General features: G+C 43.5%; 1 protein-coding gene across 1 annotated transcript in view; it reads left to right on the top strand.

Moving 5' to 3' along the window:
• EIF2S3 (eukaryotic translation initiation factor 2 subunit gamma) overlaps window positions 1–13,969 on the top strand; it is a 34,385-nt gene that overhangs the window by 15,037 nt on the left and 5,379 nt on the right. Inside the window, exons 3-8 of the mRNA XM_075854064.1 lie at window positions 599–726; window positions 1,127–1,248; window positions 1,735–1,829; window positions 7,755–7,913; window positions 9,786–9,920; window positions 11,470–11,564. Of these exons, the coding sequence (XP_075710179.1) occupies window positions 599–726; window positions 1,127–1,248; window positions 1,735–1,829; window positions 7,755–7,913; window positions 9,786–9,920; window positions 11,470–11,564 (734 nt within the window). The remainder of the gene's footprint in view (window positions 1–598; window positions 727–1,126; window positions 1,249–1,734; window positions 1,830–7,754; window positions 7,914–9,785; window positions 9,921–11,469; window positions 11,565–13,969) is intronic.

The following is a 13,969-nucleotide window of genomic DNA, read 5'->3' on the forward strand; positions in this document are numbered from 1 at the left end:
TATTAATACATAAAGCATATGTATGCAGATACTAGTTTCTCCCAGTCCATGAACGTCTGAACCTTTCTTCATTCCTTTACTAACACATAACATCTGCACTTTGGCCAGATTTAGGCCTCATTCAGATGACTGTGTTCAGTTTGTGATATATGGACCGTTTGTCGGCCGTATTTCCCGGAGCACCCACAGTTCAGGGAGCCGGGTTTCTAGCATCGTAGTCCTCTATGATGCTAGGAGTCCCCCCCCCCCCCTCCCCATGGGAATACTGTCTCGTACTGAAAACATTACTATACAGGACAGTAGTCCCGCGGCGAGGCTGGGAGTCCTTGCCTCATAGATAACTATGATTCTAGGAGCCTGGCTCTCTAAACTGTGGTCGGTCCAGGAAATGCACCCGATTTACCGTCCGTATATCACAGACCAAACACAGCCGTCTGAATGAGGCCTTACACTGTGTAACGCTATACGAGGTCTCCTCCATTAGAACCACATGTTGTAGTCATGATATCTGTTTTGTATATATTTTTCAATCGTGTCCAAAATGTTTGTCTGTATATATTTTGTTTTTATACATTAACGGTCAGTTCTACTGTTTTAGGTACCATTGGTCATGTAGCCCATGGCAAATCCACCGTAGTAAAAGCCATTTCTGGTGTGCACACTGTCCGATTTAAGAATGAACTTGAGCGGAATATTACCATCAAGCTGGGATATGCCAATGCTAAGGTCGGTTTATATGGTTTACCAGCTGTGTTGGATAGAATGGTTCATGGCTTGATACAGTCACTTGTATATCATCACATATAATAATTTAGGCTTTACTATAAACCTATTTGACTGCTTATGAAGTCATTAACCCATAAAGGGTCTTGTATCCGTGCACCTTTTGTTGTATTGGCATTTAAGATACTTTTCAACTTGACTATATAATTTTATAGACGCTTTGACCTATTAATAGGTAGTTCAGCGTTTGCTACAGTCTGTAAATGGTATCTTTCCCAAAAGACAGTTAGTTGCTTTGCACTGGTTTAGTTGATCACTTCTAAGTATATAATGAAACCAATGAAAAACATGTTAACAGTATTTCATTGCTCTAACGCTTTAACAATGACTGCTGGCATTGCAGATCTTTAAACTTGATGACCCCAGCTGTTCTCGCCCCGAATGTTATCGTTCCTGCGGGAGCAGCACCCCTGATGAATTTCCTACAGACATACCCAACACCAAAGGCAACTTTAAATTGGTCAGGTCAGTAGCTGTTGTGATGAAATTGGGTCAGACCGAGTTGTGGGTGGCTTTAATTGGGATAAAGCCGATCTATATAAAGGAATTTTACCATATCCTTACCAGTTATACTTAACCAGTTGGTGAGTAGTCACATCACGTGGGCAAATTTACTTTACCCACACGATAATGAGCAGGAGTATGCTGTCAATCATAGCCCAATTCTTGCTCTAATGGTGGTGATCAGAGAAACCTCTGATCTTCACCATTTAACCCCTTCTATGTCGCAGTCAATTCTGACCACGACAAAGAAGGGGCAGATCAAAGGCGGGTATTCCCTGTGATGCAATCTCTGTTAATATTACTTATGATCCATTGAAAGACCCTGTCTTTATTGTAGCAAGTTGCTAGGGCAGACTTATGGCAAAAAAATGTGATTCCAAAGCTATATTTTTTATCTTTACATTTCCATGATTGCATCTTTCAATTCCTTCTTATCCTGTGTTCCAGGCACGTATCTTTTGTGGATTGCCCAGGGCACGACATTTTGATGGCGACTATGCTGAACGGTGCAGCTGTTATGGACGCTGCCTTATTATTGATAGGTGAGTTTGTACTGCACCCCCACTCACTGGCATGTATGCTAAAAACCTGTTTAAAGAGGCTCTGTCACCAGTTTATTAATTCCCTACCTAAGGGCCTGTTCACATCAGCGTTGGCTTTCCGTTGAGGGTTTCCGTCGTATGAACCCTTCAATGGAAAGTCAATCGGAAACCTTAGCTTCCGTTTGCATCACCATCGATATCAATGGTGACGGAAACATTGCTAATGGTTTCCCTTTGTCACCATTCCGTCAGGTTTCCGTTTTTTTGACGGAATCAATATCGCAGTCGACTAATCTAATAGGCGCTTTGATGCTAACTATATTATGATTTTTTTTTAAAAAAACGTTTATTTTAAGTTATGAGCATTTTTATATATGTATGCTAGTTTGTCTCTTTAATATCCAAATAGGAGGTTACATTTTATTTTCACTCGGGGCGTTGTAATGGTTTCTGTATAACGATGTCCAATCAGCGTCCTACAGCTCTCCACTTTACAGCCCAGCATGATCTTAGACTTCAATCGCGAGATCACGCTGTGTTGTCACTTCCGGCCGCAGGTCCTTCACCTCAGCGGGACTCCAAGAAGACGGTCCCTACATCGCCTTCAGCCGTGACGGACGACTCTTATCCACAGCAGTGCTGCTGTGGCGACGGACCTACCGCCGGAAGTGACAACACTGTGTGATCTCGCGATTGAAGCGGAAATCACGCAGGGCTGTAAAAGAGGAGACCTGTATGCTGATTGGACAGCGTAATACAGTTGTCTTTACACCGCCCAGAGTAAAAATAAAATGTAACCTCCTATTTGGCTATTCGAGACAAATTAGCATATGTATAAGAAAGCTCATAATTTTTTAAATGATAAACGTTTTTTAAAACAAATCACACTGTAGTTATCCGCATCATAGCGCCTATTCGATTAGTTAGGAGATAGGGAATTAAGAAACTGGTGACAGGCACTTTAAACAGCAGTACATGCCTGGAAGATGAATGAGGGAGGAGAGGTTGTTAAATGTACTAGAATGTGTCACACGCTGAGTGATACGTCAACTTGGTGAAGTACAATATTTTGCGGCATGCTCAGCCGGCGTCCGTCTATATTTATCCTACGCTTGTGTGACCTATAGCTACCATTCACTTAAATGGGGCTTAGCTGCAATATCAAACACAGCCCATGGACAAATGTGCTGCTGTTTCTGGGAGAAGGGGGAAAAAAAGACCTATTCTAATTTTATACAACTCATTTAAAGGGACACTTCCGTCAAATTGTTGTTTTTAAAATTGGGTAGGACGTTTTTGTGATAGATCTCTTTTAAATTAACTTGATGTAAACTACTTTCTGTCTTGTGTCTTTAACTTCCTCTCTGTTAGCACGGCAGAGAGGGGTCACTTTTCTGTCTGACTGAGGAGGCGTTAGGGGTGGTGACAGAGCTGTCCAACTTGTAGTGTAACGCCTCATGCACACGACCGTGTGTGCCATCCTAGTCCCGTCAGTTATCCGAAGGAAAGATAGAACATGTCTTATCTTTCCTTGGATCGGAGACTCGGACCATTTTTCACGGACCCGATTCACTCGCTAAAGTGAATGGGTCAGGTGCCACTCGGGTGCTGTCAAAAACGGCCCGAGGAGCACAACGGTCGTGTGCTTGAGACATTAGAAGCCTTAATCCCTTCCCGCTCCTGGACGTACTATTAGCTCATGGTAACCATAGCGTTCACGCTCCATGACCTAATAGTACGTCTCACATACAGGAGCTGTGACAGCTGCTGTCTCGTACAGCAGCTGCCGCTGCTCCTACAGCGGGGACCGATCGCTGTCTCCCCGCTGATTAACCCCTGAAAAGCCGTGTTCAATAGCGATCACGGTTTTTTAGGGGTTAAGCTGCCATCGCCAGCCTGCTACACGATAGCGGCCGGCGATGGTGTCTATGGCAACCGGACACTAAACAATGGAGTCCGGCTATGCCATCGACGGTAGCCTAGTGGGCCCTGACGAAGTCAGGACCCACTATGCTTGCTGTCAGTGAGTAGCTGACAGATCTAATACACTGCACTACGCATGGCACACGAAAGCCAATCAAGCAAAATCTGGACTCCAAGAACAAATAGCGCTCCTTTCTTTCTGAGCCCTCCCATGGGCCCAAACGGCAGTTTAGCTCCACAAATGGGGTATTGCTGCACTCAGGACAAATTGGGCAACAAAATGGAGTATTTTATTTCTTGTGAAAATAAGAAATTTTGAGCTAAAACTACATATTGGAAAAAATTATTTTCTTTAAAATTCCTAGCCCAATTCAAAGAAGTTCTGTGAAGAAACTATGGGGTCTAAATAGTCACATTACCCATAAATGAATTCCTTGAGGGGTGTAGTTTCCAAAATGGGGTCACTTCTGGTGGGTTTCCCTTGCATTGATACCTCTGAGGCTCTGCAAATGCGACATGGCACCCGAAAACCAATCCAGCAAAATCTGGACTCCAACAAACACATAGCGCTCCTTTCCTTCTGAGCCCTGCCATGGACCCAAACGGCAGTTTATCACCACAAATGGGGTATTGCCGCACTCAGGACAAATTGGGCAACAAAATGCGGGTATTTTGTTCCCTGTGAAAATAGGAAATTTTGATCACAAATGACATATTATTGGAAAAAATTACATTTAAAATAGGTGCTGTGAAAAAACTGTGGTCAACATGATAACAACCATAAATGAATTCCTTGAGGGGTGTAGTTTCCAAAATGGGGTCACTTTTGTGGGATTCCTACTGTTTTGGCACCACAACACCTCTTCAAACCTGGCATGCTGCCTAAAATATATTCTAATAAAAAAGAGGCCTCAAAATCCACTAGGTGCTCCTTTGCTTCTGAGGCCGGTGCTTCAGTCCATTACCGCACTAGGGCCACATGTGGGACATTTCTAAAAACTGCAGAATCTGGACAATACATATTTAGTAGTGTTCTCTGGTAAAACCTTCTGTGTTACAGAAAAAAATTGAATAAATTTGAAATTCAGCAAGAAAAATGAAATTTGCAAATTTCACCTCTACTTTGCTTTAATTCATGTGAAATGCCTGAAGGGTTAAAAAAAACTTTCTAAATGCTGTTTTGAATACTTTGAGAGGTCTAGTTTTTAAAATGTGGTGTTTTATCAGGGTTTCTAATACATAGGCCCCTCAAAGCCACTTCAGAACTCAAGAGGTACCTTAAAAAAAAGTCTTTTGAAATTTTCTTAAAAAAAAGAGAAATTGCTGTTTATGTTCTAAGCCTTGTAACGTCCAAGAAAAATAAAAGAATGTTCAAAAAACTATGCCAATCCAAAGTAGACATATGGGAATGTGAACTAGTAACTATTTTGGGTGGTATAACAGTCTGTTTTACAAGCAGATGCATTTCAATTCTGAAAAATTCTATTTTTTCAACATTTTCTCTAAATTTTGCAATTTTTCACCAATAAATACTGAATATATCGACCAAATTTTACCACGAACATGAAGCCCTATGTGTCACGATAAAACAATCTCAGAATCGCTTGGATAGATTTAAAGAGGCTCTGTCACCAGATTTTGCAACCCCTATCTGCTATTGCAGCAGATCGGCGCTGCAATGTAGATTACAGTAACGTTTTTATTTTTAAAAAACGAGCATTTTTGGCCAAGTTATGACCATTTTTGTATTTATGCAAATGAGGCTTGCAAAAGTACAACTGGGCGTGTTGAAAAGTAAAAGTCCAACTGGGCGTGTATTATGTGCGTAAATCGGAGCGTTTTTACTACTTTTACTAGCTGGCCGTTCTGACGAGAAGTATCATCCACTTCTCTTCAGAACGCCCAGCTTCTGGCAGTGCAGACACAGCCGTGTTCTCGAGAGATCACGCTGTGACGTCACTTACTGCCCCAGGTCCTGCATCGTGTCAGACGAGCGAGGACACATCGGCACCAGAGGCTACAGTTGATTCTGCAGCAGCATCGGCGTTTGCATGTAAATCGATGTAGCTACTTACCTGCAAACGCTGATGCTGCTGCAGAATCAACTGTAGCCTCTGGTGCCGATGTGGCCGACACGATGCAGGACCTGTGAGTGACGTCACAGATCTGCACTGCCAGAAGCTTGGCGTTCTGAAGAGAAGTGGATGATACTTCTCATCAGAACGCCCAGCTAGTAAAAGTAGTAAACACGCCCCGATGTACGCACATAATACACGCCCAGTTGGACTTTTACTTTTAAACTCACCCACTTGGACTTTTGCAAGCCTCATTTGCATAAATACAAAAATGGCCATAACTTGGCCAAAAATGCTCGTTTTTTAAAAATAAAAAACGTTACTGTAATCTACATTGCAGCGCCTATCTGCTGCAATAGCAGATAGGGGCTGCAAAATCTGGTGACAGAGCCTCTTTAAGCATTCCGACGTTATTACCACATAAAGTGAAATATGTCAGATTTCAAAAATGGGCCCTGAGCCTTAAGGCCAAAACTAGGCTGCATCCTTAAAGGGAATGTGTTGCCAGCAAAACATGTTTGTTTTTTTTTAGTTAAACAATTAGTGTGTAGGTGATTAAACATTGTTCTAATTTTTTTATTTTTTTTCACGAGTCAGGAAATATTATAAATTGGATTCAATTTATAATATTTCCCAGCACTGGTCACTAGATGGAGCAATTCCCAAAATTGCAGCATTGCATGTGGTAAAGCAACCACATTGCTTTATGCTGCAAAATTGGGAAAAAATCCCTCGCTCTAGTGAGCTCGCAGAATCCCCCCCTCCTTTATCCTGGCTAGTGCCGGGAGAAACGAGGGGTTTGAACGGTGTAACCTCCTACACTGTGTGTCGCCATTTTTTGAGCTAACACACAGTGTAGAAGGTTTACATACACTAGTAAAACACACTGAAACACGAACATACATAGAAATCACTTACCTGCTCCAGTCGCAGCCGCTCCCTCGGGTCCGTCCGCTCCGTCTGCTGCCGCTGCTCCATGTGCACAAGTCCGGAAGCCGCGACCGGAAGTAGTAATCTTACTGTCCGGCCGCGACTTCCGGTCCACAGGAAAATGGCGCCGGACGGCGCGCATTTCAAATTGGACTGTGTGGGAGCGGCGCATGCGCCGTTCCCACACACACGGCGTACACCAAAGTGTATGGATCGGGCCACGTTCGCATTCCCTATGGGACTGGGGCTGCCGTATTCCATGTCTGTATGTGTCGTTAATCGACACATACAGAAATGGAAAAAAAAATGGCAGCCCCCATAGGGAAGAAAAAGTGTAAAAATAGAAAAAAGTAACACACAAACACACAAATAAATATAAACGTTTTTAATAAAACCCTAACATAAAACTGATATTAAAAAAAAAATGTTGGTGACACTGTTCCTTTAAGGGGTTAAAGGGAGACTGCTGCTGATTCTGGGAAAGCTGGGTTATTGCTCATTGATGATACGTTCTGAGACTAGAAAAGCTGGGTGACAGCTCAGTGCCGCTGTCTGTTTAGGCCATGTTTATCTAGGCATTTTAAGAGAGCAATATAGAGCGGTCATTCCCATCCTCCACATACTATTATAATGAGACTAGCTTGGAGAACTTTTCTTTTGCAGCAGATTGCAAACTGACCTTAGTCTGTCCTACCATTCAGGAGTTTTAACCCTTTGTTAATACTTCTAGAAAGGTGCAATATTTTGTTTTTAATTGCTCAGTACTGTTGAAATTAAAGAAAAAACATTCAAGATTTCCATGAATATTGGGTTTAAAAAAAAAATAATACTGCTTTTTGACGGAAGTGTCCCTTTTAAATGTTTAATGTGTCAGCAGCAATATCACAAGGGTGGACGTAACCTGAAGATCTTGCCGTAAAGTCCAATATTCTAAAACTTCCGCTAGTCCAGACCTCAATCTGCGCTGACGTAATCTTGTCTGATTTTACATTTACAGCTGGTAATGAATCCTGTCCTCAGCCCCAAACTTCTGAACATCTGGCGGCCATTGAAATCATGAAGCTCAAGCACATCCTTATTTTGCAAAATAAGATTGATTTGGTTAAAGAAAGTCAAGCCAAGGAACAATACGAGCAAATTCTTGCATTTGTGCAAGGTGAGCATTGTGTTACATTTGTCCAAACATTGGGCTCCTAGCAGCGTTCCATTAGTTAAAAGCTTTCGTAAGCCCTCCAAAAAAGTATGGATGTGAAGTATAGAAGTAATAATCTTATCAGGCGGTTACTTTTTATTTCATTTTTTTTCTCAACCTTTCCGGATGATTGATAAATTTAAGTCTAACCCCTCAACCAGACAACCCCAACCCCGCAGCCTTTTTTAGATTTTTTACATATTTTGTTCCTTCTCACTCTCCAAAAGCCATAATTTTTTTTTTTTATCCTTTCGGAAATATGACAGCTTGTTTTTTGCAGGATGAGTTGTAGTTCTTCACTGCGCCACAAAAATATGTCTAAAAACAAGATGTTAACTTTTATTCTGCGGGTCAACAGGATTACGGTGATGGCAATTTTATATTTATTATTTTTTTCACTGATTTTGCTACTTTTACAAGGGTAAAACTAATTGTTGAAAAAAAACCACAAACATTATTTTGCATATTCTGAGAGCCAAAACCTTTTTTTTTTTTTTTTTCAGTTGACTGAGTGATGTCAGGGTTTATTTTTACCAATGGTACCAAATTTAGGGTACATGCAGAGTTTTGATCATTTTTTTTTTTATTCCATGTTTTTGAGGGCGATAAGGTGATGAAAAAACAATTCTGGTGTGTATGTTTGTGTATGTATATACTATATTAACATGTGTTGCAGTATATCGGGATTCTAACAGGCCTCTTAAAATGAGTACAAAGATGGCAGACCTGGGGGCCTTCATTAGGCCCCCAGGCTGCCATGACAACCATCAGCATCCAGCGATCGCGTCGCACAGGTGGGGGGCGATGGACCGTCAGAGGAGCCCTCCCCTCTTTCTAACGGCTTAGATGCCACGGTCATTATTGCCCACGGCATCTAAGGGGTTAAACTAGCAGGACCTAGCACATTACATTGAAGTGCCGGCTATAAGGGTATGTTCACACGGCAAACCAAAAACGGCTGTAAAATACAGAGCTGTTTTCAAGGGAAAAACGTCTCAAGAAGTAACATGCACTTCATTTTTACTGGGTGTTATTTATTTTATTTTTATTTTTTTTAAAACGGTTGCGTAATAAAAAAACTCACATGGGAACGAAACGCTGTTTTTCCCATTGAAATCAATGTGAAGATGTTTGGAGGCGTTAAGCCACTGTATTGGCGTTTACGGCCCGAAAAACAGCTGAAATTAGGCCGTGTGAACATACCCTAACATACAGCCAACACACTGGTTCTATAGAGGGGGTTCAGCCAGCGAGCCCACTCCATACCCCCCCACCCGGCTTCCGCTATATATATGTGTGTTTATATATGTGTGTGTATATGTATGTATATATGTGTGTGTGTGTGTGTGTGTGTGTATGTATATATATATATAGATATATATATATATATATATATATATATATATTTACACTTACACTAGGGGAATAAATCTGGAAAATCTTCCCATAGAATTAAAAATTCAATAAATGGCAAATAGCGGATTTATTCCCCTAGTAGAACGTTCCAACATAATTCATTATCTAGCTAGTCTAATATGTAGCCTCACGAATCAGGTTAGTCTTTCTACAAACATTCTGTTGCTAGACAACGTGAGACGCTTACTGGGCTGCGCTCTGTCATGCTAGCGTGTCTGTGTGACGCTTCCGGTTTTTCCTGTTGCAACATGCGACTTCCGGTTTTTAGATGTATCGATAGATAGATATTTAGATTCATATATCTATCTCAGATGGATTTCGAGAAAGGGTTAATATACTACTTAGATATTTTCAGTAACTTATTTTCGATGTCTGAGATCTGCAGGAATGCTGTGTAATAAATATTCGTCCGTACAACAGGTACAGTTGCTGAGGGTGCACCGATCATTCCAATCTCTGCTCAGCTGAAGTATAACATTGAAGTCGTTTGTGAATATATTGTAAAGAAAATCCCAGTGCCTCTGCGAGACTTCATATCTGAACCGAGACTTATTGGTGAGTTATCTGTCCCATCCTTAAACAATTTAATCCGGATCTACTACCAGATTCACAAGTGTTTGGCGGAATTCACACGACAGGGTTTCCCGGCCGGGTGACGGCCGTTCATAAATCGGCCGGCACCCGGCTGCATTAGGAACAATAGACCCCTAATGGGGTTATTCACACAACCGATTTTTCGACGGGCCGGGAAAACCGGCCGTCAAAAAATGGGACATGTCCTATTTTCGGCCGGGTGCCCGGCTCCCATAGAAGTCTATGTGGCCGGGTAATACACGGCCATCACCGGAATGTGTCCCGAGTGATGGCCGGGTCTACCGTCGCTCGCGCACTCTCTCTCTCTCCTCCTCACAGTGCAGAGTGCATGTGAGGAGGAGGAGGGTCTTTTTTTGCTCCCTGTAGGAGTCGGAATCCCCAATCCCCGGCCGGGGATTGGGGATTCCGCTACAGGAGAAGTGAGTGACTACACTGTCCATATATGGACACAGTGACGTCACTCACTTCTGAAGCGGAATTCCCGACCTGTGGCAGGGAATTCCTCTCCAGGAGAAGTCAGTGACTACACTGTCTATATATGGACATTGAAGTCAGTGCCTTCTCCTGGAAGGGGTGGGGATGGGTGCAACCTACAGGGGGCTGTGTGGCATCACCTACAGGGGGCTGTGTGGCATCGCCTGCAGGGGGTTGTGTGGCATCGCCTGCAGGGGGCTTTGGTGGCATCGCCTGCAGGGGGCTTTGGTGGCATCGCCTGCAGGGGGCTTTGGTGGCATCGCCTGCAGGGGGCTTTGGTGGCATCGCCTGCAGGGGGCTTTGGTGGCATCGCCTGCAGGGGGCTTTGGTGGCATCGCCTGCAGGGGGCTTTGGTGGCGTCGCCTGCAGGGGGCTTTGTTGGCGTCGCCTGCAGGGGGCTTTGTTGGCGTCGCCTGCAGGGGGCTTTGGTGGCGTCGCCTGCAGGGGGCTTTGGTGGCGTCGCCTGCAGGGGGCTTTGGTGGCGTCGCCTGCAGGGGGCTTTGGTGGCGTCGCCTGCAGGGGGCTTTGGTGGCGTCGCCTGCAGGGGGCTTTGGTGGCGTCGCCTGCAGGGGGCTTTGGTGGCATTACCTACCAGGGGGGCTGTGGCATTATCTACAAAGGGCTGTGTGTGGCAACAAATTGAAATGAAATTCATCCGATTAAAAAATGGTCAGGGAAAAAAACGGATGCAAATCGAGTCCAAATCGGCCGGTAAAAACGGCAACTCGGAACGGATGCAAACTGGCCGGGAAAAACGGCCGATTTTCCCGGCCGACACTCGGACCCGGTCGTGTGAATGAGGCCTTTGTGCTTTTAATTTTTTCCCAAAATAATTTCCATAATTTAATTGGAAAAGTGCAGAATCCGCTTTTTCTGACTTACATTTGTGCAAATACTCCAACATCTGTAGTGCGTTACACAATTCTTATACGCCACTTCGCTAAACTTCCCATCATCCTCTTGTGGTACATTTTGAACTGTTATCATGAAATCCATAATTGATAGACGCTGCTAATACAATGTTTTGTCTTTTCAGTTATCAGATCCTTTGATGTCAACAAGCCGGGATGTGAAGTTGATGATCTGAAAGGTGGTGTAGCTGGAGGCAGTATTCTAAAGGGTGTATTAAAGGTATTCTAATCTTCGCTCATTACGACTACCAAAGTAATGTTTGGAAACACAAATAATTAAACGCAAAAGACTAGTTCAGTGTTTGTCTTATTACCTGAGCACAGTGCAACTTAAATGTAGTGGAAGCTGCCCTTTTCATAAATTGAAACTGTTTTACCAAGAATATTTTTATTGAAAATTTGTATCTTTGGCAATACAGAGTATACAATACAATAACAATAAGCGTATACCCATCGTTACATGAAAAGCATCAGAATTCTTAATGCATATAGTATCCAAGAAAATGAATTGCAGCACAGATCATAAGAATGGCATACTGATATTAAGAACCAACGCTATATACTATGTCAACCAGTTAGTTTAGATCATGTAACTCGCAATACTGTCTCCCACCTTAGGGCAATTTAAAGAGTTTTAATACCCGTTCTTGACATGTGACGAAACTGTATGTCATAGCCGGGAAGGAGGACTATGGAATTGGCTCACAGGCTGTATATTACAGCCGAAACCTCACTGTAAAAGTAAGGATCGGAGATAACTCTGATTACGGATGTCTTAACCACTGAGTTGCCACTGTCAATAGCGACCACATCTGCGTCGGGACTCCGTTCATGGGTTCCGTCTGAGCTTTCCGTCAGGTGAACCCAAGAAACAAGAAACTGAACCATTGGTTTTCCGTTTGCATCACCATTGATTTCAATGGTGACGGATCCTGTGCAAATGGTTTCCGTTTGTCACCGTTGTGTAAGGGTTCCGTTGTTTTGACAGAATGAATAGATCAGTCGACTGCGGTATGGATTCTGTCAAAACAACGGAACCCTTACACAATCAGTTCGGATTCCGTTCATGGGTTCCCCTCACAGAATGGTCAGACCAAACCCATGAATGGAGTCCCGATGTACATCTGAACGCAGCCTAAGCTGTTGGATGGGTGACCCCCTCTGTCTTTCCATCCACTTAATAGGAGAGTGGTAGAACTGCAAAACACTGCAGTACATAAGTTATTGTAGTTCAATGTACCAGTGATCTAACAAATGCTTGTTCAAGTACACTTGTAGGACTAAAAAAAAAAAAAAATCAATGATTTTGTTTTTTACTAATATTGGGGAAATAGAATATACATTTTTTTCCCGAGTAATGTATAAAAAAACTAATTGGTATTGCCTCCTCACTAAAAGTCCAAACTATTACAATGCAACATTATTTCTTGTGAAGAACGCAGTGACCCCCTATACTGCCATGTCAGACACCATAGGCGAATCCTCCTGACAGGCACCTTATGTAGTTCACTTTGCCTGTTCCTAGATTTCTCATGTGGTCCGCATACTTCTCTGTGCGATGCATTCTTGCCTCCAAGACAAGCATTTGTGGACGACCACCCTCCCCAGCTATTCCCACGCCTAATGCTGACGCTAAACCTCTATGGGTTAACTCCCTCATCGACAAACTCTCTACTTCTTTATATAGATCTCACCCGTTTAGAGCATCTGCAACTGTAAGATCTGCCCTCTATATTTATTTTTTGCCTAATCAGTCTCTTCTCCCCCTCCAGGGGATTTCTCTGTTTCTTCCTCTCACAGGGAGCACTTGTCTGAGGGTGAGCACTCGGATTCCAGCTCCAAGCTGTCCTTTGCGGTGGACAGTCTCTCATCTCTGCGGTCAGACATACCTTACTTGTTACTGACAGGGACCCATCTTCCCCAGCGAAGTTCGTTACCTTCTGTCGCCCCATGCGACGTCACAAGCCCTTCCTCTCAAACTTGGATCTGGAAGAAATAGTAACCAAGGAATGGAAACATCCTGATAAGAAATTCGCCCTGACCTCTCGCCGGAACCTCATGTATCCATTCCCAGAAGATGATTCTTCCAAATGGCCTACGTCTCAAGTGGTGGATCCTGCAGCCTCCGGTCTGGCCAAGACCACTACACTCCCAATAGAACACTCCGCCTCCTTTTGCGATCCTTTGAAATGTCCAATGACTTTCTCCAAAGTGTCCTTTGAGGCTGCAGGCTCAGCCTTGAGAACGATTTTTGCTTGTGGCTTGTACATCCTCTTCTTCCCTAGTTGCTGGCCGGCCGACACTGCTTCTAAGTGCTCCTTGGCGGCTATTCCTTTTGTTAGCTCCCATCCCTTTGGAGCCTGCTTGGATGAGACTATCTCAGAAGCCACAGACTGAAAGAGCACTCGCATGCTTCAAACAAAGGCTCGCCATGCTCCTTACCCCAGGCAACAAGCACCTTTTTCAGATTTCTCTGACCAAGGGAGTCTGGCCAGCAGTCCCACTCGGACTCCAAGAACAGACCTCCCTTCAAGTCCCGTTCCTCCTGGCACCCCTGCTCTTAGGCGGATAAGCCAGCAGCGGTAAAGAACACTTCTGCCTGATGGTGCGCCCCACTTGGATCTC

The sequence above is a fragment of the Rhinoderma darwinii genome, chromosome 2 (genome assembly GCF_050947455.1).
Source record: "Rhinoderma darwinii isolate aRhiDar2 chromosome 2, aRhiDar2.hap1, whole genome shotgun sequence".
Classification (NCBI taxonomy): Eukaryota; Metazoa; Chordata; class Amphibia; order Anura; family Rhinodermatidae; genus Rhinoderma; species Rhinoderma darwinii.